Source organism: Bombus fervidus, chromosome 10, assembly GCF_041682495.2.
Source record: "Bombus fervidus isolate BK054 chromosome 10, iyBomFerv1, whole genome shotgun sequence".
Lineage (NCBI taxonomy): Eukaryota > Metazoa > Arthropoda > Insecta > Hymenoptera > Apidae > Bombus > Bombus fervidus.
This window is the reverse complement of record NC_091526.1, coordinates 10,816,024-10,841,913: the sequence shown is the minus strand read 5'-3', so window position 1 is coordinate 10,841,913 and position 25,890 is coordinate 10,816,024. Positions and strand designations below refer to the sequence as shown.

The 25,890-nt window shown below is 43.1% G+C and overlaps 4 protein-coding genes across 6 annotated transcripts in view; 1 reads left to right on the top strand and 3 right to left on the bottom strand.

The window, feature by feature from the left end:
* Positions 1–25,890, bottom strand: part of LOC139991532 (uncharacterized) — a 233,484-nt gene that overhangs the window by 34,185 nt on the left and 173,409 nt on the right. The gene's annotated exons all lie outside the window — the stretch shown is intronic.
* LOC139991525 (uncharacterized) lies at positions 684–13,764 on the bottom strand. 2 transcript variants are annotated; one of them, XM_072011675.1, is made up of 4 exons: positions 13,637–13,764; positions 7,913–8,053; positions 6,852–7,453; positions 684–6,628 (listed from the first exon to the last, which is right to left on the bottom strand). In XM_072011675.1, exons 1-4 carry the CDS (start codon positions 13,650–13,652, stop codon positions 4,829–4,831), a joined length of 2,559 nt encoding a protein of 852 aa, XP_071867776.1. In that variant the 5' UTR covers positions 13,653–13,764; the 3' UTR covers positions 684–4,828. The 2 variants fall into 2 exon arrangements, with proteins under 2 accessions (XP_071867776.1, XP_071867777.1); XM_072011676.1 differs by lacking the exon at positions 13,637–13,764 and adding an exon at positions 9,949–13,229.
* Positions 14,874–19,433, bottom strand: LOC139991524 (116 kDa U5 small nuclear ribonucleoprotein component). The gene is made up of 8 exons (XM_072011673.1): positions 19,180–19,433; positions 18,649–18,923; positions 18,322–18,593; positions 17,562–18,250; positions 17,259–17,488; positions 16,460–17,178; positions 15,772–16,052; positions 14,874–15,455 (listed from the first exon to the last, which is right to left on the bottom strand). The coding sequence occupies exons 2-8, from the start codon at positions 18,892–18,894 to the stop codon at positions 14,950–14,952; spliced, it is 2,943 nt and encodes a 980-aa protein (XP_071867774.1). The 5' UTR covers positions 18,895–18,923; positions 19,180–19,433; the 3' UTR covers positions 14,874–14,949.
* Positions 19,686–25,337, top strand: LOC139991544 (ras-related protein M-Ras). 2 transcript variants are annotated; one of them, XM_072011727.1, is made up of 4 exons: positions 19,686–19,847; positions 20,119–20,440; positions 20,568–20,884; positions 20,989–25,337. In XM_072011727.1, the coding sequence occupies exons 2-4, from the start codon at positions 20,251–20,253 to the stop codon at positions 21,076–21,078; spliced, it is 597 nt and encodes a 198-aa protein (XP_071867828.1). In that variant the 5' UTR covers positions 19,686–19,847; positions 20,119–20,250; the 3' UTR covers positions 21,079–25,337. The 2 variants fall into 2 exon arrangements, with proteins under 2 accessions (XP_071867828.1, XP_071867829.1); XM_072011728.1 differs by lacking the exon at positions 19,686–19,847 and having other exon boundaries at positions 20,004–20,440.

Here is a 25,890-nt window from a genome sequence, read left to right as displayed (position 1 = left end):
TCCCTACCACCAACTGAGCCGAAGGTAACGAAGGTCATTTACAGGGCCCTATACAACGTTCGCGTTCTCTGTCATTTGCCTCTTGTTTCTTATACCGGTGGTTGCTGTGCCGATCGGCAAACCAAAGCACCTTTCCAGGTAGTCGATGTAACTTACCAGGGTGCTGTAACTTTTCTAAATCCCTCATTTCCGCCATTTCACAGGGGCACCTTCTTCGTAATTAATTTCGAGGATCGTTTATGGGACGCCCGACCTCCGTAATTACCAAGCTTTCTTGGCCCATTTTACTTATTTCGTTCTATTGATATTCCCCGATATCCCTCGGCAATTTGCTAAGATTTTGCTGGATCGGTACTCTCTGTTAATGACTCGTTTTCTATCGTATTGGTATTTACGAACGATTCTATCGTTAGACTATTTTTTACGTTTACGATGTTCCACCAGCTGTGTACTTACCTCGCTCGAAGGGCTGCTTGGTTCCATCCGAACGCAAAAATGGCGTGTGTGTGGAGGAGACATCGAATTAACACTCGTATCGTGAAAAACTAAATGGTTCACCTGTCTGTCTTTGCGTAATTTCTAAATCACGTTTCGATTATTATTTTGTATAATCCACGTACTAGTTGCGCGATGTTCAACGGGTTAACGTTAAAGGAAGAGGACGAAGTAACACGTACGCTCGATTATGATTATACACATCACGATTTATTGACGAGCAATGGATCGTACACTTCATGTAACATGATTTTCAAAAACAATTTTAACAAAACATCAAAGTAAACGCTAGCTAATTAGCGATAACAAACATTGCCGATTACTATTCGTCGGCAAGATGTAAGGCGACGTTTTTAAACGCGCGCAACCTCGCGATAATGACATGGATAATTAGATACTCGAACGATCAATGACATTAGATATATAAGTAGGTAGTAAGTAATATACGCGCTTATAGCCTGGGTTATTTTGCTGACTTAATCTACGGTAATTTTCGATTTTCTTCCTGTCGATTTTGATAAAACACAATACGCACGCCGCTTCGTTTACATCTTCCAGTCGCTCGAAAGTTCAATCATAAAGGTCGAGTGGCGCGCAATGCTTGAAAGAAAAATCAGCAATCCTAGGACCGTTTTGTAAGCGACAACGAAAAAGTTTCGTAAAATGTTAAATGAAAGTTAGAAGATGGAGAACGAAGAAGGTTTGGAATATTTGAACAACTGTATTCTCAGTGATTATTGATGTTCTTTGTTCGATTACAACTCACAACTTGTTTATTATGGAAATACTGTATTGTATTATACGTTTAATATTTATGAGAATGACATTGATAATAACTGCGTTGATTACTTGTATACTATTTCATGGAGTTATCGTGGAAATATTTTCGAAGCACAACCGATTACGTTTATCATTACAATCCTACAGTTTCCAAACAAAAGTTTCGCGTAATTGCGACGAACGATAGGTTTCGCGATGATAAAATATAACTTGTTCCGTTTTCTTATTAATTTCAATAACTTGATTTAAAATCTGAAACATTCGCACAAGCATTTTGATCACAAAGACGCGATTTCGTTTTCCTTTTGCCTCTTCTTTTCAGACGTTCTATGCTTACGATACGTCATCCGTTTATTTTCTTCCGAGGGGCACATTAGTTTCAAGCAATGTCCTCAAGATATTCCAAGTTGGAAAGAATTCTTGATCCCTTGTCGTGGCGCAGCTATCTATTCTTCTGCGCGTTAAAGTCTTTTCGAACTGTAACTTTAGATACGATACATAACGATTCGTGTTGTTAACAAGTACACGAACGTTGCTCCAAACAATGGGTTAATATTTCAAGTAGAACTTACGTAGGTATAGTCACATGGCTGCTATTCAACTCTTGCAACAAATCAGATATTAAAATCTTCGCAGTCTTCGTGGGCTACGTTAATCGCTTTCGTAAACCATCGGTTCGAACGAACATTGTCTTACTAGTTGTTCAACGTGGGCATTTTATAATTGGCGGATCGATGGATAAAATTACGATCGATCGTGATGATTGAACGTAACGTAATTCCGTTTAAAAAGGCCGTAGAAAAATAACATGTAAAAATCTGGGTCCCTTTTACTTCACCGTAAATCCTAACGAACTGTGACTCTAATGTAATCCTCGTTTTCCTAAACTGGCAGTTCTTTTTTCTCTTTTTTTTTTTTTTTTTTTGATTATTAGCTAATTCGAAATCGTGTGGTTCCCTTTTTTCCCAAATGTCGTCGACCACGCGTAACCATGTAACTAATTGATGCAAATTTCCTAACCGATTCGAACGTCCGATTTCGTCGCGAATCGTGGGTATCGATATTCTCCATTGTTCCTCCGCACTCGTTGGCACCGTTCCCCTATTTTCAGTATTTATCTCGACTAGACGTTTAAAACTCTTACTTTTACATACCCACCTTGACCATCGACATACATCATTTTTACGCAACGTGTACGCTCGATCGATGTGCAATACCGGAAACGCTGAATTATTCTGATCGTTCGAGTAGGATTTGGATTCCTAGTAAACGTTTCGTTTAACATTTCTTTGAAATCATCGTGTTCATCTTTATTGCTGTCCTTGTACGAACAGGAGCAGTCTGTACAAATTCCGATGCAGCATTAAAAATCGTCATATATCACGCACAACGAGCTTACAACGCACTCGATGTTATTCTTTATCCGAATGTTTTCAAAAAAAAAACCGCTTGATCGTATCGATCTCGGACGATAATACCTACAATATATTATTCATAAATCAGTAACAGCGATATGAGTTTATACGTCTTCGTAGAATAAAAACTCCCTTAATATTATAGGATACGACGTACGAGTGGTAGGTACGTATTTTGCATATTTAAACTTCCAATTCAAAACGATACACCTCTATACGAAGAATCGAGTGTACATTACAGAGATTTTACAAAGCTCCTCGAAGCTTCTCGCCTAATTTTTTTAAAGGGTTGCCCGTTGTTACACGTATTACTAGCAATGTTCCCCTCTTTCTTTGTTTTTTCTTTTTTTTCTTCTTCTTCTTTTCTTTTTTTTTTTCTTTTTACCACGAAATCATAATCGGCCTTCTATCGCGATAAATCGCTCGTAATATATTATATCATAATAGACGATAATTAAATTGCACTAGTACATTGCACACGTTCTCTGGCGTTCTTTGGCATCTCTATGAAGTACATATATCTCTAAGGTTCTAAAAAAGGAACGACAACACGTGGGGACAAGAAAGTTTATCCTTCATCCATCCGCCGTTCCACTCTAACCATTCATCCGCTATCCTTGTCTCTACATCCCTTAACCATACGTTATGCTACGTCTAATATATCTCTGTCAGGCGTTGTGCCATTGCTAATAAAGCGGATCCGCCAAATTGCCGACTCTTTCCGCAAATTAATTTGTCAACCTGGCCACAAGTAGGTATACTAATTTGCATTTAATGGTTGATCATAGACAGACACACACACACATACATACATACATTACAAACATACCGCCATTGTTTCTCATTTGAGAGGAAAAGACACAGGGTAACACGTGTGTGTGTGTGTGTGTGTAATTCGTTTTGTCGCTATTTTTTCTTCTCTTTTAATGTAAAACATTCTGTACCAGACGATTTTCTTTTAGTCTTGTTCATTTTGAAAAAAGTATCTAATAGAATATATTTACTCGCGTTGTATTAAATGTCACAATCATTCTATCACTTTCACCTCTCAAGCCGGCGCTCTAGTTTATGCTACCGGGTGTACCATGTGTCTTTACACCCACACGAAACTCATCACGTTTTACGAAACATTGTAGGAAGCGGGGGAAAATATATGGTAACGTACAGCCTTTGGATTGGTCACGTAGGAATCTTATTTCCGTAAGAGCGTCTTCTAAATCTAATAACAGGAAGTGGTAATATCGAGCGATTTGGTCAGCTTCTCCGATCTTAAGCAGCTGTTTAAATGAGGCGAGACATCACGAAAAATAACGACGCAGGCTACGACAAGTACTTTGAACTTTACGCGAGAACTAAACCTAAATCTAACTTCGATGTCGCGAGAATCCTGCGGAATGTGGTCGTTTTTATCGCCCGATTCGATGACACTAGGGTCGGATCTAAACCTAAACCTCGAACCATTTCACCATTTGCGTTTGACGATTCGTTCAGCGTGGAAGTAAAACTAAAATAAAAGCCTAGAAAGTAAAAGCTGTGCAAGCTGTGACCAGACAATAACGCTGAATGAGAAAACGCGTAATTACAGAAGGATACGTTCACCTCGCGGTCGATTATTCGCATAACTTTGTGGATTCCGAGTCAGATACTCGGACGAAACGTAAGGGCGGTCAACATTTCGTTGCTTCACCTTATCGAGATTCAACGAATTTATTCAGTTACTCTTTAAAGCGATTAAGCAGTGAAACGCTGGCCGGCCGCTTCGCGGCGATCGGATTAGTATTAACCCAACCTAGTCTGAAAACTAAAGCCAGCCGCCGCTTATACGTAAAGAGAAAAATCTTTCAAAACGTCGATCTTTATAACACGCTCGAAAATCACCGGAGAGGATGCTTCTCGTCGACAACTTGATCGCTTTAGCGGACAGTGGACGAGTCCATAAAAATAAAAAAGAAATAAAAAATTGTACTTGCGACACTCTTTTTCGCGATAGGTTGCTCATTCTGGGTGACGATTTTTAACGCATTAAAGTTCGAAAAAGATCAGAAACACCGACCAGATTGTTGGCTATTACCATAGGAAGTGGTGAAAAGAATGGAGGATACACAGGAGGATAGCTCGTACTGTTAGCGAAGAAAGAATTACGGTGGCTGTTGCGAGGCAGAATTGAAGTAACTGACTCTTTGATTCCTGTATTGCGACGCGACCACAGCCTGAGGATTAGGAATGTGCCTGATACTCAAGTTTGGTTTGATTTTCATTCCGAAACCGGAGATTCTTTGATGAGGTTGCGGTATTCGCAGAGCGACTTTGCTGGCGAGGTTGGCAGAGCTGAGTACCAAAGGATCGATCGAATTCTCGTCGGTGATGCAGCCGCTTAACAGGGACACAGCCGCGTCGGAAAGTGTCACTAGATTGGAGTCTTGACCTCGTCGTTGCTCCAAGTCTTTCGCTTTTCCTCTTAGTAAGTTTCCTGTCGGGATCGATGGTCGCGATGGCCTTGGTTTTAACAAGGACAGGGAACAGGACGACGAGGACGACGACGACGAAGACGACGACGACGACGACGATGACGACGACGACAAAGAGGACGAAGGTGAAGAGGACGAGGACGAGGAAGGGGACGAGGAATAATTAGCGACCGATAAATTCGCAGATAAATCGAGAACGTTATTGTGAACCGCTCCACCGCTGCTTAGATCCAGCGGGATCTCGTATTTGGAATTGTTCGGTTCTAAAATGGCGCTCGACGTGGCAAAACCGGAAGGCTTGGCGACGCGCAGTGGCGCTAGTGGTGGCGGGCCTTTCTTTTTCGGAGGGGCGCTGACCTGAATGGGTGCAGCATGTTGTTCCTCTTTCGTCTTCGACATTGTTTTCAACGCGTCGCGCATCTGTTTCTCAGCCAGCAAGCTTCTCACACGATTCGCTTTACTTTCGCGCAATTGTTTCTCGAGTTTCTCTCTGTTCAAGTTATCGATCTTCTCCCCGTTGTTTTGCACGCGTTGCTTCGCTTTATCACGGAAATTGTCGCTGGCTTCGTTCACGGCTACCAGACCCAATCTTCGAAGAATCTCCTCGTCCTTCTTCGGACGTTCTGGTTCAATCTGTTCCACTCTTTTCACGATTTCCGGCACGGTTTCTTCCTTCTTCGACGATGGTCTACAACTCTGCGGTATGCTTCTCTGATCCACCTTATCGGCCGAGGCGGAAGTATCCTCCGTCGAAGTAGCAGTTATATTTTGTGCGATCCGAACGACCTCGTCGGGTATACTGTCTATAATTTCTTCGATGGTCTCCTCTGTCTCTCCGAGGTTCTCTTTCGTAACGGCACCTTCCCCTGGAGCCACCAACGCGCCTGTTGATCGTTGCTGATTTATCGTTGTGGCTTTGATCTTTTCTCGTCTAACGGCTCTCATCTGCAACAATTTCTCTTTTGCCTGGCCGGTCGCGCTGCTCGACGTGATTCTCGGTGGACACGGGGTCAACCGAACCTTCAGTTTCAATAGATCCTCCCGCGGCGTGGTGGTGATCTCGGCGATCACTCGTTTGTTTCGTCGTTTCCTGTGCTTGTGGTGTTCCAGCTTCGTCAAGTCTTTGGTCTTGGAACTCTCCGGTGCGTGATTGTTTTGTATCGGTACGAGATTAGGAGTCCTCATAACCGGAGTCACTTTGCACCTTGGTTTCTTCGCCTTCGGTTCCTTGTCGCGTTCCAAATTGGTCTTCAAGGATCGAGGGGGTACGTTGCTGCTTTCTAAAATCCTACGAGCCTCGACATCGCACTCCTGCTGTGGCTTGGGGCTCGGCGGTGGCGTCGGCGGCCTCTGAATATTTTCCATGGTCGCGGTATCCTCGGTCGTTTCGTTGTCGAAGGAACTGTCGCTCGATTCAGGAATAATAACCTCCCTGCGCGTAATGCGATAAAACAGCTTCATGGGTGCTTCCTGCAACGTCAAAATTATCGCTTCCCCTATGGTATCTTGCAGCATCACGAGAGTTCTAAATACGACTGACGCAATAGGAAATGATTATGACTATCGCGAGGTAGACGATCGACCTCTACCGTGCGACCATGAGTAACCGACGAACACGATGCGAAAGGAAAGTAAATTATGGGCTCGCTAAATAACAGGGCAGAAGGGGTAAATGATAGGGGAAGAAACTCACTCTTTTCCAGCCGAATATGCAGGCGAGGTCCAGTAGAGTCCACGATTGGTCCAGTACCATCGTTTTCGTGCTACTGCGCCGGTTCTCGTCGCTCTTCTCGCAGAGAATCTCGATTTTGTTGACGATCGCCCCGCAAGAATTCGCTTCCTCCCATCCTCTCTTCAGCATCAACAATCGCACTAGATGACGAACCGTCACTCCTGCCGGACACTTGAGATACCGCGTGCTTCGAACTTTGATCGGGTCCTCGTGTTTCGTTTGATCGGTATTGTTCGTTCGATGTCGTGACCCGACACGGTTCTCCGGCTCGCGAGCGACCGCCTCCTCTTCCGGTTCGTCGAGCTCGCACAAGCTCAAACTGACGAAATCGTCCAAGGTTAAGTCTAGAGCACCCAATGGAAGGGCTAAAGGTGGGCATTGCGGATTGACCAGCCGGAAATGACGCCTTCGTTCGAGCTCCGACCGGAAGAGGCCGGGTACCACGAGATACACCAGTCGTTGTAGCTTAACGTCCGGCAAGAGCGGCGGAGACGTTGCGACATTGCATACGGGACACGCTCTGGCACCACTGCTCAACCGTCTGACTATGCAACCTCTGCAAACTGAACATCCATCCTTCGACTCGTACCTATTTTATATTCCACGCGTGTTCTTTCCGACGTTTAATTACGCTCGTTCCATCGCGAACGCGGAATCTTCACGTTCGGAAAATCTGCGTTCGTCGGGAGAATATTAGAACGCGCGGAACGAAGAGCGGCAGCGGTTAGTCACCCTTCTCGAATTTAGCCACCCTGCCAGAGGGGCGAACGAAGCGGATAGACTATTTCACGCACGCGAAGTGGATACGGCCGTTGGAGGTACACGCGTCGTCATTTCGCGTCGTCACCGAACGCGATATTCATCGACGACTTTGCTACGTTACAGCCTTTTTCTCATGCAAATTAATGTTAACGAGCCGATGAAACGCGAGTCAGATAAGCGAAAATCGTGCGATGACCGCCGACGAGTAACGAGACGGGACGAGCGTTACTACGGAACAGAGAATTGAAAGAAATACTAACAAGAATGCAGACATTCCACGAGAGTAGTTGCGTCTATGAGGTAGCCTCTGCAGAGAGGACACACGATATGTTCGTTCAAGTCTTTAACCAGCGGCTTCTCCCTCTCCTTTGCCTCCATGTCGTTAGTCGGTTCTGAAACAGCTGTGCCATTCGGATTGTTAATCCACGGGACCAAAGAGCAACGATTAGATGCTTTTTTTTAAATTAACTGCGCAGCTTGCTGTCGTCGCCGTGCGCGTCGCACGGAATCATAATTCACGCCTGCGTAAAAAATTTCCACGCATTGTCGCGATTCGTCGTACGCGACAGCGAGTCGAATCGGTGATCGCCGATCTCCGGCTTATCTAAAATTAAATCGCGTAACGTTACGCGTTAATATACCGACGTGCGCGATATCGATGCGCCTTCTAATAACGGTCGGAGGATTCCGAAATGCAGGTAGCCGCGCGCACTAGCTCGAGGGGGGAAACACACGCACGTAATCGCGTTAAGATACGTCCGAAGCGGCGATTTCCATTTACGCGAGACTCGTGCGTACCGTCGATATATTTAGAATAATGAAATATCTCGTGAAATGCAAGGGGGGAGAAACGAGTTACGCCGGGGCTTTAAGGTCTATCTCTTAAAGGGGATGGTTTCTCTTCCCTTTCTCCTATCCGTGTCTATCCGTGCAACGATATTCGACCAATATTTTCGACCAGATGGTTGCCACGTACGGTCTCCTTCGCGACGAACATACGTGAGACGAGATTTAGTTGGTATCGCGCGAACGAATCTGATTTCGCGCGTGCTATGCTCTCGCGATCGGTTCGCGCGCGCGCCAGCGCTACGCCGCTGCCGCTGTAACAGCTTTTCGCGAATGGCCGTTAACTGGTGGCTAACGAGGAAGCGGCTTCCTATCAAGTTTCGTAGCCGTACGATGGCGGCAGATTTAGCAAGATTTCGTAGGCAACGAACGGGAAACGCGTTTGTCGAAGTATCGCGCGACGAGCAACGAGATCCTCGCGTGAAAGGTATACTTGACAGTGAAACCAGCTTAGTCACGCGATACGTCGGCTTGGAAAAACTAGGTTTTTAGAGCTCCCGCGTACAGATCTCCCGCGCGACAATAACAGAGGCCAAGTGTCACTGCGCATGGCTAACGAACTCGAAGAAAGGAGGAAAGGCTCGACCACCTGCGTCGACGACATAGTCGACGGCTCAGCGTTCGTGCAATTTCGCTCTGCGAATGATCCGTCAAGGCCGGGAACGCGACAGAAAAGAGGTTGGTTTACGAGGAATGGCAAGAGTAATGAAGAACTTGGAGGAAAGGAGGAAAAAAGAAAGAAAGAGAGAGAGAGAGAGAGAGCGTGCAAGCGAGGGGCAAAGAGAGAGGGAGAGAGAGAGAGAGAGAGAGAAAGAGAGAGAGAGAGAGGAAGGACGAGTAGAAAGAAGGGCTTCTGCGTTCGAACTTGAGAAAGGTCTGGCGCCAAGCGAGCAGAGAGAGAGAGAGAGAGAGAGAGAGAGAGAAAGAGAGAGACCACCTAATTCGTTGATCGTCGTTGTTACGGATCGACACGATTCTTCAGAGAATCGCGATCTTCGTTCTTGGACTTGGAAACGTCCGCGCGATGCCGATCACGTCTCGCATGCTCGCGACGAATCGTCACGAGGCCACGTTTGATACGATCGAAGGAAGAAAGTAAATTGGACGGCGAGACGATAAAGAGAAAACGGGAGGAGAGATATAATGGAAAGAGCGGCGATGGAGAATCGCGAGGGTAAGCCGTCGTCGATAGGAGCGTTGCCACGGTAACATCGGTGGTTCGAGCGTTTTTGCTGGAACGTCGACGTATACCGGTCCGAGAGAGCACGGTAGCTATTCCAGGCAACAGGATCTCGCGGGCAGAGCATCGGCATCGCGGCGAGCAGCGGCGGTGTCCTATCTTCGGCGGAGGATCGCGAGTACCGAGCGTAGTACGGACTTGTTGGTCGATTCACGCGACTACCATACGTTTCGCAGGGCGGTATACAGAGGCTTACGTGTAGGTGCTTACCAGCGTAGCGAGAGAGATGGTCGCCGTGGCCAGCAGCGAGCTGCCGTCCCGGCTGGCAGCGGAACGTAGCAGCGGACGTGGCAACGACGGTGTTCTTGGTTGCCGTATCGCTTCTCGCGGTGCAGCGGGCGAAGAGAGGTGGCAACGCCGCTCCGTCCGTCGGCGTGCGGCGCCCCGAGGCTCTCTCTCGCGATAGCGCGCTCGTTGTCGTCGCTCACGCCGTCGCACTCCTCACCATGGTCGTCACGAACCCGTGACCGCGAGCAATCCTGATAACTTGCACGCCGCGAGCTACGTACCATCACGTCCCTGCTGCCTGCGAGCACAGCGCCGCGCACATGTCCGACGATTTCGACCCGATTCTCTCTTTTTCCTTCCCCCTTCCTTCCTTCCTTCCTTCCTTCCTTTCTTCCTTCCTTCCGTCCTTCCTTTCTTCCTTCCTTCCTCCTTTCCTTCCTTCCTTCCTTCCTTCCTTCCTTCCTTCCTTCCTTCCACGCTCTACTTCCCTCTCTTTCGCTTCTCCACTCGCTCTCCTCCGTCTATCTCTCTCCCCTTGCTCCTCCTTTCCTACGTTTTTCTTCTTTCCTCGATCGTTCTTCCTACGTGTTTCCGTCGCCCCTACTCGCCGAACGAGGGAACAGAAAACGAAACTCGATCGTGCCTTTGTTATCCTCGTGCACCGCTTTCTTCCTCGATCCACGTCGTAGCCGTCGTCGTTGCCGCGATTGTCCCGTCGACGACGTGGTTGTCGATCGACCGGTGGGTCGACAGGCGCGCGCGCGCGCTCTTGCCCGTGACGTTCCTTCTTTCTCTCGCTCTCGCTCTCCCCTCTTCGTCGCCTTTTTCTCCGTCTCTGTCGCTCGATCTTCCCCTCCGCGCTGCCCTCCTCCTCCACGAGGACTCACGGGGTCTTGTCTCGCGACTCGACGTAACGTAACCGCTCTCTCTGGCCACGACTCGATTCGGTGCACTCGGCCGACTCTCGAACGAGTGCGACGATGCACGATGATATCGGGGATCCGGTGGCGGCGGTGGCGGCGGAGGCGGCGGTAGAGGCCAACGAGAGAGTGTGTGCAGCGGTGGCGCCGAACTGCGGCGGTAGCCGCTGCCACTTTTCGATACGGTGCGATTAGAACGACGCTGCACGGAAACGACGGGAAGACACGGGCACTGTTCGTATCGACCCCGCCTAAACCCCGCCTCGCTGCGACGGAGCCGCACGAGCGACGCCGAGCGTCGGCGAGCGTCGATGAACCAGCCGGTTTCCTTTTCCGACTTCGTCCTTTTCGGTCGTTCCGACCTTTCCTCTTCTTCTTCGACACCCCTTCTCCTCCTCTTACTACTCCGCTTACGTTTTCACCTTTCGCATCCCTCGATCGTCCGATTCGTCGATGAATTCATCGACCGATTCGTCGATCGATCGCAGTTCAGGCGAAACCGTTCTATCGTCCAGCGTCCGTTCGCAAGCTGTTAAAGAACCAACTGATCGATTCGAAGCTAGATCGACCGTAGATCGTCCCGCTTTTGTACACCGACGCGCGAAAGCAACGGTTCGTACCCGATGTATCTTCTTCGACCCTTGCATCCTTTGTTTGCGAAAACGACGCTTTCTTCGTCCGCTACGAAGCAGCGGTGGATGCTTCACCGGAGATTAGGACGCTCGAATAAACCGAAGCCAGCGCGTTTTCGAATCGAAAAGGAACGCGATCGAAGTACAGGTACGCGCGTTTAATCGGCGCGAGGAACTCCATGGACCGTACGATGTCCCTTTCCATGTCGCTCTAATTACCAGATGCCTTTAATAACGTTACTATCACGGTACATTCGACGTAAAAAGCCGCTTTCCAACAGTTACGGATCGCCATCCGTTTCCTGTGAAACATCGCAGGTATCTACAGCGACGAATCTGCGTGCGACAAATACGTACGGACGTGACGGTGGTACTGCGTGCTAATAAATATGGGACACCGGTAACGAAGCTGCTTATTAAACGCGTTCGATCAGCGATTCGTCGAGGCCTCCGGTTTCGTAACTTCGGCCTGTGTGTCAAAGAAACGAGGCAGTCGTGATTGGCAAACGAGGCAAACGTGGCCGCGCGATCGTAAAGGCGTTATTCTAGTTACGATAGCTACGCATACAAGCACGCTGTCTGCCGATAACGCGCTACGAAAGTCACCGAACCGTATTCGAGAAATATCTTGCGCACCAACAGCGTGTCGCCCGCTGGCAGATCGCACGCTATTGTAAATTTAAATTGTTGCGCTATTTATAGAACGAATAACCTACGAGATGTCCCTGATTGGCCGCGCCGTGTACTTTTCTCGCGTTTCTCCGATTCTTTTCATTACCGATTCTCCCATCGTCGCGCGTTTTCTCGCACGATCTTTCTAGACGTTGCTCGCGTCTATCCGACTCGGACAAAACCCGACTTTAATTTTCTTTTCAACGAAGCGTCGTGAAAGGGCTTCGGTGTCGATTTCGGCGATGCGGGCTCCACGTCTCTAAGAGAGAATTTCGTCCACGACGCGACGTAACCGTGGAAAATCGTAGCGCCATACGGGACGCGGTTAGACGCTCGAGGTTCGTAGCTCTCGTTTTTCGTTAAGAGCGTCGGCGATTTTTATTCGAAAGTACGATTTTAGCGCGAAAGTCGAGCGAAAAGAAGCGCGGTTATGCGTGTACACCAGCGCGAGTACAGAGCAGAGGGGGAGAATGAGAGAGAAGTACGAGAAGTCGACTGATCGATCGGCGGCGACGCGGTAGACCGCTTCATAACGACATCGCCTTGAAAAGAGACAGTCGCCGGGCGAACCCGGTTTTGCGTCCATCGAAGCAGCACGACTCTCTGGTCGATCGACGCTGATGGGCGGACGGATGGGCATGGTTATAGTTGGTAAAATGGCGCCAGGCTCCGTCCACTTTGACCACCCATACGACTGTGCGCAGTTGCGGCTCCGCCTGCAAACTGCGCGCGCTGCCTGCCTCGCACTTGTATCTTACGTCTCGAATCTCCGACGTACGCTGATCGTTTTAACTTTTTCGCTAATTTCTTTAGCTTTAGATTTTCTCTTACGAAATTTCGTTGGAAAATAGCGATATTTTGGAGAGAAGAAACGGACGGCTTCGATATTTCACGAGTAAACGATAAGCGCTTAAGAAGCGAGACAGTCTCGTCAACGTACGAAATGGGACGATATGTTGCACGCGGGACTATCTCGTGAAACTTAAGCTGCTAAGCGGTTATAATTACAGCGGATGCGTGTCCTAACTGTAAACATTTCGATGAACTTGATACGTCCAAATCAATCAATATATACTATATAGATTCCTACGAGTACACGCATTTCGTTCGTCGTATATTTCGTTCGTCGTAACGACCATTCGTTAGAGAACACGTATTCGCTGCGATCGTAACCTAACTTTCGCGATCCGATGGTTGAGTCATTTTCGATGCAGCAGGCTTAGCGCGATTCAACGTGTAACTTGCAGTTATAGCTTTTATTTGCTCGGCATTGATAGCGAGATGATTCAACAAATCAATTCAAATTTTCTTTTATCGAATAGAAAGTGTACGTTGTATTCCTAGCATTGTCAGTTTGCAAGTTTTACCGCACACTGATTCATTCTCAGATATTATTTTGTTTAGTTATTATAGCTATACTTTAGTCATTATAGTGGCATATCTTACCTACTATCGATTCCATGATGTTCCAATGATTCACGACGATTTCTTTGTGGCCTGTGTTTCTTTCAAGAAAGTGTCTCCTCTATCGACAGTTTCTAAAGACAGTATTCTAAATCGACAGTTTTTCACTTACACCACAACCAATGGCAAGCGACGATATATACTTTGTTCTTCTATATCTGTGTAACGGAAATACTTGTGGAAGAAAATTATACAAATTTGAATATATATAATGAACATGTGGGTTCGAACTGAACTTGTCGTTGTACTTTCTTATGTACGTAATTCGCGATTCGCACTTCGAAGGTTAATACGATAATTTTCACTGGAAAATCACTGATTACTCGGAAAATCACGTTAATCGCGTGTCTAAAGACTAAACGATGTATCGAATGCTGTCGCGACGGATCAGCTAGCTACATATATTTATGCGATATTTAACCTCTTGCGCTACAATTGTAGTTCCGAATGCGGACAAGAGAAAAAAGTGTTTGTCGCGTGTAGTCCGAAGGACGTACGTTTTATGCTCGTGTTGTTTACGTTTAGCCCGAGGGACCTTTCTACCTACCACCTTTCTCGCACGTGTTCTTCGTGTTTGGGTCGAAGTTAGTGAGCCACGAGTTTGACTCGACGTTGTAGGTTAAGGGGCTAAAAATTTTCCATTGTAATCTTCGTTGTGTATTTGTTTATTGCGATACTCTGTCTATATCTATGAGTAGAATCGAATCGTTTATCGAACGTCGATTCCAATAGTACATTCGAGTGTTTTAATAGCAGATGGGAAAACGTATCGGATATTCGAAGAATATTCCCAAGATCGGATAAACGAGTTAATCGATTCTTTAGAATGATACCTGGATTTTGTTTTAGACGTTAAAAGGAGTCGTAGTTTGATGTTCGGTGGATCCATTTCCGAAGAAAGTAGGTGGACAGTAAAGCTTTGTCCATATGTTGCGATCTACTTTCGAATGCGGCCTCGAATGTGTTCTATATACATATTTTAACAGTATACTCTTATTTATAGCCGTATAGTTAGATCGGACGTTCTTTATTTTATATTACAGATAGTTCGTACTTCGTAACGGCGTTACGATACAGGAAACGCGTCTAATTTTTCACGAGTTTACAGCGATTCAAGAATTTTGAATCGTTTTTTTAAGGAAGTTTTACGTTTTTGCCGATAGGACATTGGAATATGGAAATGGAATCAGGTGAAAGTGACAAATCGATAGACACGCGATTTTCGTATAAAATTAATTCTTTAATGATAACTTGTTGTAATCAAATTATACAGGAAATTGCTCTACGGTTATATTTTATAACGGATAATTCAATAGAACGTCCTGTCGGGCTAATTCCAATAACATAGGATCGTCGAAGAATTTGTTGATAGACACGTCTTCCGAAAGTCCCTTTCGTCTCCTTGTCTTCAACATAAACTCTCTAGCTAAGTGCGTAGCTGGCTGTGGCTCCAGTGGTCGAATGGTAATGCTTTTATCTAATGGATCGCCAGGAACGATCTGCCAATGATGGAACACGGACAGGCAGAATGCCTGGCCTTGCGTATGAGTTCGCAAGTCAGTCTCGAATCCGAAACTATCGATTGCCGGGATGAATGCTTTGATGGTATACAAGGGACTTCCGGGAACGGGAGCGTCTTGAGTCACGTGGCCCCTTCTTTTAGCCAGCACGGTATAAACTGCTGACACGCAATCCGCAGGCGCTTGAACTTCGACGAACAAGTAGGGTTCCATCAATCTGGGCGTTGCCATAAGGAAGGCAGAATAGGCTACCCTTCTGGCCGTCGGAATTATCTGACCACCTGTAAAACGAAACAAATTAACGTTGTTCGCAATAAGAAAAGGGTGGAAATTATTTCTCATTTCTTCGCAGAGTCAAGCGGAGTCGGAGAAAAATATTATTGGCTGATTAATAATAATTAATTAATAATAGTAATACGGTATATGCGCTTTCAAACTATACTTAAAAGGTAAGAATCACGCTCGATTTCAAATATTTTAACGTACCTCGAGAAACAAATTACCGAGAGATAAAAAACGAAACTGCAGTACTTTTCTTATTCCAGTGCCGTTTCGAACACAGTCCCCGAGATAACAAATACACAACACAATACATACCTCCTCGATGAAGAGGTTCTTGGGCAATCACGGCGTCCAAGATTTTGAACTTCACGTTTCGAATCGGTTCTTCGCAGAGAGGACCTTCTCGCGTACCCCACTGGAAACCCTGAATGATGGCGTCACGGGCGCTGTTCAATAGCGTCTTGTCTACTTCTGATGGCAAAGTATCGTCGACCAGAATATTAGGACCCGTGGCGTCTGGACCAAACGCCCATATGCTTCGCGCCGCCAATAAATCCCAGTCGTACTTCGTCTGGAAAAATTCTCCTAGACGTTTTCTGCAAAGACGCGTACATTTTGTTTTGAGATTTTTGCAACTTTCGTGGCTCGATACCGAAGAACCCAGACTTGCGTGTACGAACCGTGTCTTCGCTCCCTATCAGGGTCGATCGACCCTCCCTGATGAAGCTATATATCTGTGAAGCCTGCATTAACGTACTATTCTATTTTCTATATCGACAAATAGGCTGCGGATATTTGTGCGAATTTATACTTTTATAAATACAATTAAAAAGACAGAACCTAAGCGAAAATTGAATTCCACCCACTAAATACGTTGTAAGGAGTACCGTATTTTGGATATTTTATACATTTCTGCGCACTATGCGCATTCCGTGTATTTTTGCATTTTGTTAACTTTCTATAAATGCGTAAAAATCCACGATCTACGAATTTTTCTACTTACTTGTTCCACGTGATTTTAACGTGTTCCGCCTCGATGTCTTCGGCCAGGCCTCTCTCGAGTGGTTCGGCGATCATCGTCAACTTGTTCCGTTTATTGGGTGTCTCGGCGAAACACTTGAGAGAACTCGTTTCTACTACCGTCTCCGCGAAAGCAACGACCGGGTCTGCTACTTTTATATCGATTTCCGAATACATACGACGCAAGTCGTGCATCGCGCAGTCCAAGTACAATTCACCGGTACCTAGGACCACGTGTTCGCCGCTCTCCTCGACTCGCGTGCCCAGCAATGGATAACTTTTATTCACTTTCCTCAGGCCGTCTAACATTTTTGGTAACTCTGATGGATTGACAGGTTCGACCGCGATTTTGATCACGCTCTGAGTATTGAACTTCAATGGTCGGAAGATATGTAAGTCGTCTGAATTACTGAGATCGGTAATGGTGCTCGTTTTTACGATCGGCCTGTCTATACCTTCGATAAGTACCCAGTTGCCCGCGGGAACTCTGTTCAGCTCGATCGAGTAGCGTGCCTCGCTAATCCACAATCTTCCCACGGTTAAAACGCGAGAATCTTCTTCGTCGGTACGCGAGTACGCTTCGCCTAATACGCGGACACGTTGTCCTGCCTCGAGTGTACCTGACATTACCCTTCCGAGGACCACGAATAGAGTGCAGTCCTCGGTAGGATACATCTTTGTGCTGTGAATCATTAGCCTGCCCTGCAAATATCGTTTCCGTGTTAAAATCTATGTGGTAGGACACGAAATACTCGTAGTGTAAATATTTCGCAAGTACTAACGTCAGGATCGCAATTGATCATATCCTGCGCGAGAGACGAATCCATAGAGCCTGTGTACACGTGTTGAACTTTGACTGGTGCGTGTGACTGAGGACTAGGAACGTGGGCTACACACATATCGACTAATCCGCACATGTCTCCCAAGAAACGCGTGCATACCAATCTCAACAGAGGTCTAATATTCATTTTCATCTCTTCTGATGTTAGTCTTATACCTAACTCGTCCAGTACTGTGGAATTAAGTTGCAATATTATTTCACGGTGAACGAAATCTACTAGTTTAATTTAGAGATATTGACTAACCATCGGGTAAAGTAGTGTCAACATCGCCGACAACTTGCGCGAAGATCTTGTACAATGGCTCGAGAATGAATTCGATAAAGCTGCGCTGTGCGGTATTGTGTGGCGGTTTTTTCGTAAATTTCCGTGTTTTCGAGTTGAAGTATATATCTCCCCATAGTCGTTTCGAAAATTCATTGGCGTTAAGCGAGGGATGGATCTTAGCGTAAAGCGCCGCAAAGGATTTCAGGGTGAAACAGACATTGTACTCTGAGCTCGCAAAGCACACGTTTCCGATTGCAGGTGACACGAAAGATGGATTTTCAGAATCCGAATATAGCGCTATCAGTCCATTAATTTCTTCGATGATGTGTCTTAATTTATAGTACGCGTCTAAGGGGGGCAATTTTAGTTCGAGGATCAGTCGGTCTATCTTATTTATACAAACTGTTAACGCAAGTTTTTCCTGAAGCGCGTGTTTTAGTAAACGTTCTGTGTTCAACATGACGCCTTCGGCGGCATCGACGATCAGCACCGCTCCATCGGATAAACGTATCGCCGCTGTCGCCTCGTCAGAAAAATTTACATGACCCGGAGTATCGAATATATTTAAAAGGTAGGACTTTGATTTTACGTCTTGCAGTAACAACGTCACGGGTGTTGCTTTCGTCGACACTCCTCGCTGTTGCTCGGTGAATAATGTATCGGTATACCTAAGAACGTAGATATTATGTAGTTTTTTGTTTAACTTTGAATGGCGGTTATTAAGAGTATTTATGAGTACCTTAAAGGTTTTTCATCTGTTACGCTGTGAAGATAGGGATGGGTCTGTCTCACTAGACAATCGACTAAAGTAGTTTTGCCGTGATGTAGGTGACCAAGTAGAACAACATTACGTATAAGATGAGGTGCATCCATCATATCTGCTAAAAATTCTATGCTATACGTTGTCTCTGGTAGTTGCTGTTGTTTTATTTGAAACTTTGGTTTTCGTGTTGGTGCTACCAGCGGTTTATCTAATGGCTGTGCATCTTCTTCTTGTACCAATGTCTCTACCTATAACGTATTTTAATCAAATATATATTAATTTACAATTAATTGTTCAATTTACCTCTGGCCCATAAACTTCTAAAGCACTTGGATAATATCTTTTATCTTCGTGCAATACAACTGCCATGGAATTTCCTTGTTCCGATTGTTCTCTAACTTCATCTCTGTCTTCTTCCATTTCCTCATCGGAGCGTTCTCTGTCTTCTGCATCATCTCCAGCATTTCCATATTCATTTTCATCTTCGCTATCAGAAGCCAAATCGGGACCAATATAATTGCCAAATTCATCGTATAGATCTGCATCCATGGTTATTCTCTTTTTTATTTAAGTAATAACTGCAAATATAAAAATTACACATTTTAAATATCATTGATCATTTTTATATGGCATAAGATTTATTTTTTGCCATATTTTGCGTTAAAATTACGTTGATCATGATTGTTTACAGGCGGTTAGTTCGAACATAACCTTAAAATTAATGACAACAAATGATAGATTGTAACGATGTTAAAAACTATAGTAATCATTAATAAATTTTGTTAAATTTGCCTTAATATCTACAAGCGGTAAGTACTAGTACGGTATGCTTACCAAAATTAATATTATTTGACTAGGAGCACGAAAATGGCTAACCAACGTTATAACTGGTCACACTTGATAAACATACATCATATAAGTAACGTTATGAAATGAAACATATATGGGTGTTTTAGCGATATTTAATTATTAGATCAACGGTACAAATATAAAAGTTCACTAATTGCTTCGTATAAATTACATGTGTATTATTCGTGTTTTATCGTATATACATATTTCATATATATTTGTATGAAGTAGAACGAAGTAGACTACGAGGAAGTGTAAAGTGTATGCCAATATAACGACTTTTCACTTTTTTTAAAGTGTGTGTTCAATACCATGCGACATATTAAATGAATATTCTCAAATCGATTAAGCGAAGTCTTAAGGATTTAACATTTACAAATAAGAGCAGGTTTTAATTGAAAGTTACATTTCCATTTCTGTATTATTTTGGGTCAAAGATTGTTGGCACCACTGTAATAGGTGTGATAATTGCAAAATATGCCGCTAGGGTAGTTATGTTTCCGCGCATGGTCATAAAAGTATACAAGACCTATTGTATACGCTACTACGTTAAAGCTTACACAAACATACTTTCCACATTGAAACGAATGTTGCGCACAGTAACCCAACTGACAGCTGGGAGAACGTGAAACAGGAGTGGCAGATCATGTAAGGTATGTACTTATTTCATTCAAATATAGACTACATTGCGACAATTCAACTGTCATAGTACAATCTGTAAACTCCTAATCAAACCCTGGGAACTTCTCATCTAATTTTGTCCTATTAACTATAATTGACACACCCGTTACATCGCGACCTCTCTAGGATAGCTTTCTTAGTTCTCGTGTTCATGTAAACAAAACTATTACAACAGAAGTTGTTGAGTATTAAGAAGCAACACGTTGTGAATTTCGTTGGTTCGATGTAAGTTAACCATTTCAGGGTACTCTAGTCGAAGAGCGAGACTTGACAATTCACGAGCAGACACGCTGCTAAGAATACATTAGAAGAGTTGACAGGATAGGCAGAAGAAGGCAGGGCAGCGGGGGTGGGGGCGGGAGAACAAGAGGCGGTATGACACGACCCCCTAATAATGACAACCTTATGACCTTCAAATTGGTCGTGGTTGGTGATGGAGGTGTTGGAAAGAGCGCACTCACCATACAATTCTTTCAAAAATTATTTGTCACTGACTATGATCCTACCATCGAGGATAGTTACATTCAACATACAGAGGTAGACAAACAATGGTGCATCCTAGATGGTAAGTCGAATTTAGTTGCTTTGTCGCATTTAATTCTGCTATCTGCTATTTTTGTGTTACGCTTAGTGCATCGCATTAGGCCTACAATGCATTCTTGTGTGTACAAAAGTTTATTTGTGCCTAACAGTGTTAGATACAGCTGGTCAAGAAGAATTCAGTGCCATGCGAGAACAATACATGCGCAAGGGTGATGGGTTTCTATTAGTATACTCTGTGACTGATAAACAATCTTATGAGAATATCATGAATTTTTATACCCAAATACTTAGGGTAAAGGACAGAGACGTATACCCTATGCTCCTGGTAGCCAATAAGGTCGATTTGGTACATTTGAGAAAAGTTACAGAGGAACAGGGAAGGGAGTTGGCTCACCGCTTGAATATACCTTATATCGAAACTTCTGCCAAAGACCCACCATTAAACGTAGATGCAGCATTCCACGAGGTAGGGGACCATAAGAATAGATAAAAGAAGAAGCAAGAAGATTATTGTATATATAGTTGCACATGGGTGAAAGTAGTCAAGGGATTTGAATAATTTTGTTCTAGGTTGTTCGTATTATCAGAAATCAACCTCCGGCTGAGTTGGAAAAGAATCGGAGGAAACGAAGACGTTCAGGAAAATGTAATCTTTTATAAAGCCTTAAAAATACTAAGCGAGTATTGGGGCTGTGTAATGATTACGAATTACCTTTTTAAAGGGTCACTTTTTGCCATAAAAAGTGAAACGCACCTGCCAAAAAACAAAAGAAAAAGACGAAAAAATAGGTCTTCTGTCCTCCATCGTATATAGGTACATGTGATTCGTACATTTTTATTTTTTCGCCGATTCACGTATGAGTTTATAGTATTAATAAGCATCGATCCCACCCTTGTAACATAAGTGTACAAAATAGTAAGGATAAGAGATGCATCGATCGAAAAAGAACAAAAAAAAAAAACGATACTATATGTCTCGGAGACGCAGCTAGATTTTTTAAAAAATCAATTCAGTATCAGTTTAAGACTTAAAAGACCGAAAAAATTTGTCGGAGTTATCGACTGTTCATCATTGCGAAAATATGAGACCACGTCTCAGTACGCGTGTATACATCAATTTTTTACCATTGATAAAACTCTGTGGAATTGAGCGTTTTTTATTGCACAATGCATAATTCTATAGAAATCTTTTTACTTCTTCACGTAATAAGATCATGTCATGAAATGACTATAATAGTTTCATATACTGACTCAGCTCCTATTTTAGACAGCGGTAAAAGAAATTATAGCTTCAAGCGTCTTTATTTATTTATTTAAGTTAAATGACCTTTTACCTTTTCTTTACGTGTATGATGATGTATGTATTTTTTGACAATTTATTGTTTGCTCGAATTTTTCTTATTATACTTGTTTCATTGAATTCACGTACAGATTTTTATTATATTTTCAGTCATTGTCTTTTTGTAGCGATGTAAATAATATTCAGAAAAATGAATTCTTTAACAATAAGTTTCTTTTTCTTCGATAAATATACCATTAGGTATTTGAAACCTAATGAATATCTAATAAATATTCTGAATCAAGAATGAAATATTCAACGTAAGGCAGTATTGCCTTTGCTATTAGATTATTGGCTTTGATATTTATAGAGGTCTGATATAAAATATTTATCGTGTTTGAGTATTCAAGTAAATATATACAACGCGAAGTATTGTGTTTAGCCAATTAAAGTTGAAAAATATAGTGTATTATTAAAAAGAAAGATATACAACGAGCAATATACATATTGCTTTTGTAATGCAAGCAAAACTTGTCTAATGTCTTTTTTTTTTTTGTCGTTTATTTTAGTTTCCAACGTTTGTCACTCTATCAAGTGCAATACGTGAACTTTGACTATGTCAGACCTTCTTACATATATTTAAGAAAATAATGCCATGGCCTACTTTAGTATTTAAATGTGAAAAAGGAATGCGTACATTTAAGAAGCGCTCCAATCGCGTGTGTAAGTGAAATTTAATGTTACATGTGAATGCAAATACCAAACAGTGAATTATTTTTCGTGCTTGTACAGACTCGAACGTTGCAGTCTATATCGTGCATAATATTCGTCTTACATCTTCTACGTACTCGATACGGTACTCGTACGGTATTCGTAAATGATAAGATTATCAACGAGGACGTTACAACGTGAATGAAACTTTCTCGCCTGATTATCTTCCGTTGGTGTACGATAACAATAAGTATTCATTTGCAATGTTAATTTTTTTTTTTTTTTTTTTTTTTGTTGAAAGGTTTAGCTCACGGCTCGCAAAATAAAATATATTCGTAATGTAGCACAATGAATATTTAATTCTTCGCTATATGTTAAAGATAAGTACGCGTTGTTTGTAGTGTACATGGCGTTGTGGAAACACAAAACGAAAAGGCGGTTTAATTGCTTTAGACGTTCTTTAAGAAACTTTAAACGAAGTGCTCTGCTTCGATTGTCTTTATGATTGCGACACAATCCTTGAAAATGTAATATTCGTTTTACTTATCGAAATTCGATTCTAGTATTATATTTTTGGTGTACGCACAAAGTGCTTCTCCTATACGTAGGAACGGTGTGAAACTGAGCAGTAATATATTATGGTACGTACGCACAAGATGTGCACAAATATCTTGGCGCCACCGATTAATTCTAACAGTGAAACATATTTGCCTTGAGATAAGAATAATTTGTATTATAAACGATGAAGGTTAACGAAGGAATGTGGGGTAGTTGGCGTAATGTAGAAAATCCACTTCGACATTCTCTAACGATACAAAAGAGATGGTTGTTATATTTTATGACCAGTCGAACGTCGGATCAGAATAGGTTTGATAGTATTCTTCGTTAAAGAAAATTTTACATAGGCGTCGTTCTTCAAAGTGCAACGAAGTATTAAACAAAATTAAAAAGAACTGAGAAACAACGTATGTATTTTGCTCTATCGATACTTTCGTTTGCCAATGAGAGGTTCATAAATTAAGAGCGTTATTTTAGCTAATCTATTCTCTTAGATTCGGAGAAAGCTCAATGCGTAGTTAAAAACTGCACTGCACGAGTAAACGATTGTACAAATTTTACCGAAACGTTTATACGACACTCTGAACTTATGATTCCGTTACAGTTTCGGTATGAAATATAACCGCGAATCGTATCGTTCTGCATAAAATTTGCAAATTGTAAGCGATCGTACGATACTATTATGCATTCACGAAATTCACCGAACGTGTGGGCAACCGAATTGATTTCTTTATTGCGCGGACGTATTGTTCGGGTGATATAATACGGGTTATACATGTGCATTTCTCCCACAAGGTGAAACGAATCACCGCTTCGTTTAAAGCCCGTTCATTTGGTAGTAGATTTAGTAGTTACATCGCGAATAAACGTGGACCATCCATCTCGGTCGATCGATTGGAAATTTCTACGTCACAAAAAAGTCATTACGGAGGAACATCGTGTAGATCCAATTAAAATTAATCGAACGCGATGGTTCGATGCCTCACTGGTTTTTAGCAGATATAAAATTATTATTTCGTTTCGTAAACGCTGTTTCTATCAATGGATTATATTAGATTACGCGAATAAAAATATTTATACCTTAAGGATCAGATTCTAGATTGAAAGATTCAAACAGCGATCGTCGTTGTTAAATTTCGCAATTGAAAAAGCAAACAAACGAAACGAAGGAAAAAACTGTATAAATACGTGCATATTGTGAACATTTTTTAGACTCAGGATTTAGCGTTCCTCGCATGTTGTAATAATCTCGAAAGCGCTACGTTTTTTATCGCCGTCCATGAAAGAGGATCGTGATTGAGCAGATGAAAATAGAAACTCTCCTATTGTTTCGTATGCAGCGTGTACGACAATTAAAAAAAAAGCACGATGTCGTACATCAAATTGAATTTTAACATGGAACGAGAATATCGTGCAACGTTGAAGAAGGGAAATCTGTAAACGCAAAACTCGTGACGTTAGCGTGCAAACTTTTAGGTCATTTAAAAAGGGAAGAGTCAAGAGGATTAATTATGAAATAGTCAATACGTTGAATCATTGTGATACTGAGGTGGAGAAATCGCAAGACGTAGCGAATGCTGTGATTGTGCGAGCCATCGAAGTCAGTTGGAACGACGTTTTTCTTTCGTCTGCCAATCGAGAAGGCGAGAATTTCGAATTTTCATCGTAGACAAAATTGCGAGATGCATGGAAAAGAGAAACACAGGCGAATGTTCTTTACAGAAGGAAACAACCGACGATATCGTTTAATTAAATTATCGTTATACGAACGAACGGAGGAAAATTTGGAAAAGTCCCTGACTTCGTTCTCGTTTCCTCCCAGTGTTTGCTAGTCTACATTCAAATACTACATTCAAATACCGCACGTCAGCATAGCTACTTATTATTAATTTTTTTTAATGGAAAAAGAAAAAAGAAGTACCGTATAATGGCACACAGGAAACAATGAACTACACGTAATAAGAGAGTTATAGGTTTAAGATGAAGTACGATCGTTTCCGCCGTTCTTGTTCTTAGATAGCGACGAAAAAAAGAAAAAAAGAAAAAATATATATATATATTTTGAACAAAAAATAAAGAATGAGTATTCCTCCTTAACGATAGTTATATACGAGCGATGTCGACACAAATACAATTATATATGTAAAAAGAAAAATATGTATGTATGCTACATACGCGTACATGTGATATACGTGTATTCTCTGTACGTGTATACGTATACAGAGCGTGGGCGTATGTGTATTTTCTTTGTTGAACGAACGTATGGATGCGAATGCGTGTGCGTTAATCGTGCGTGTCACTACTTGTGCAGGTCACTGTATGGAGTATACAATTGATAATAAATTATGGACACGCGTTTACGAAAAAAAAAAAGGGAAAATCAATAAAAAGGAATCGTCTGGCCTATCAATTTTATGACCTGAAATCAATAGAGATAAACGTTCGTTAAGATCGAACGAATGAAAAAGCAATTCACCTTCGTCGATGAAATGGATTTATCGTCGAAAGAATCGAGCACTGAAAGGAAGAAGTTTAATTACGCGGACAGACGCGACGATTTTGCTTGAAATTGGCCCTACCTTGGAATTATCCGAAACTCACGCCATTTTCTACGATTTAAGAGGACTTAATGCTTCGAATTGTTCCCGCGTAGTACAACGGAAATCTCGAGATTTGCTTTCGAAACGACGCGACGCGACGTCGTCTTCTCCTGTTAAGCGCTTTCAAAAACACTCACCGCCGTTGGATCGCTTTAATTAACGCCGATTACGTCGTTTCAATTCGCGCGTTAACTTTTATGCGATAATTTCTCGACTGCGTACAGTTATTTCGTTCACCATGATATTGCGTATATTCGCACCGTGCGACCATGAGTTGTACAGAATAATTTACTGTCGAGGATTCCTTTGATATCGCGACTGTAT

What these genes read in the sequence shown, in the direction of transcription:
- LOC139991525 (XM_072011675.1), bottom strand. An exon ending in CGTGGAATGTCTGCATTCTT is followed by an intron (nt 7,454 to 7,912) that starts GTTAGTATTTCT and finishes ATGGATGTTCAG; the next exon opens with TTTGCAGAGGTTGCATAGTC. An exon ending in GCATATTCGGCTGGAAAAGA is followed by an intron (nt 6,629 to 6,851) that starts GTGAGTTTCTTC and finishes TTGACGTTGCAG; the next exon opens with GAAGCACCCATGAAGCTGTT.
- LOC139991524 (XM_072011673.1), bottom strand. Translation starts at nt 18,894, where the DNA reads ATGGATGCAGATCTATACGATGAATTTGGCAATTATATTGGTCCCGAT. An exon ending in TAGAAGTTTATGGGCCAGAG is followed by an intron (nt 18,594 to 18,648) that starts GTAAATTGAACA and finishes AATACGTTATAG; the next exon opens with GTAGAGACATTGGTACAAGA. An exon ending in TGACACTACTTTACCCGATG is followed by an intron (nt 17,489 to 17,561) that starts GTTAGTCAATAT and finishes TTAATTCCACAG; the next exon opens with TACTGGACGAGTTAGGTATA.
- LOC139991544 (XM_072011727.1), top strand. Translation starts at nt 20,251, where the DNA reads ATGACACGACCCCCTAATAATGACAACCTTATGACCTTCAAATTGGTC. An exon ending in ACAATGGTGCATCCTAGATG is followed by an intron (nt 20,441 to 20,567) that starts GTAAGTCGAATT and finishes TGTGCCTAACAG; the next exon opens with TGTTAGATACAGCTGGTCAA. An exon ending in TAGATGCAGCATTCCACGAG is followed by an intron (nt 20,885 to 20,988) that starts GTAGGGGACCAT and finishes ATTTTGTTCTAG; the next exon opens with GTTGTTCGTATTATCAGAAA.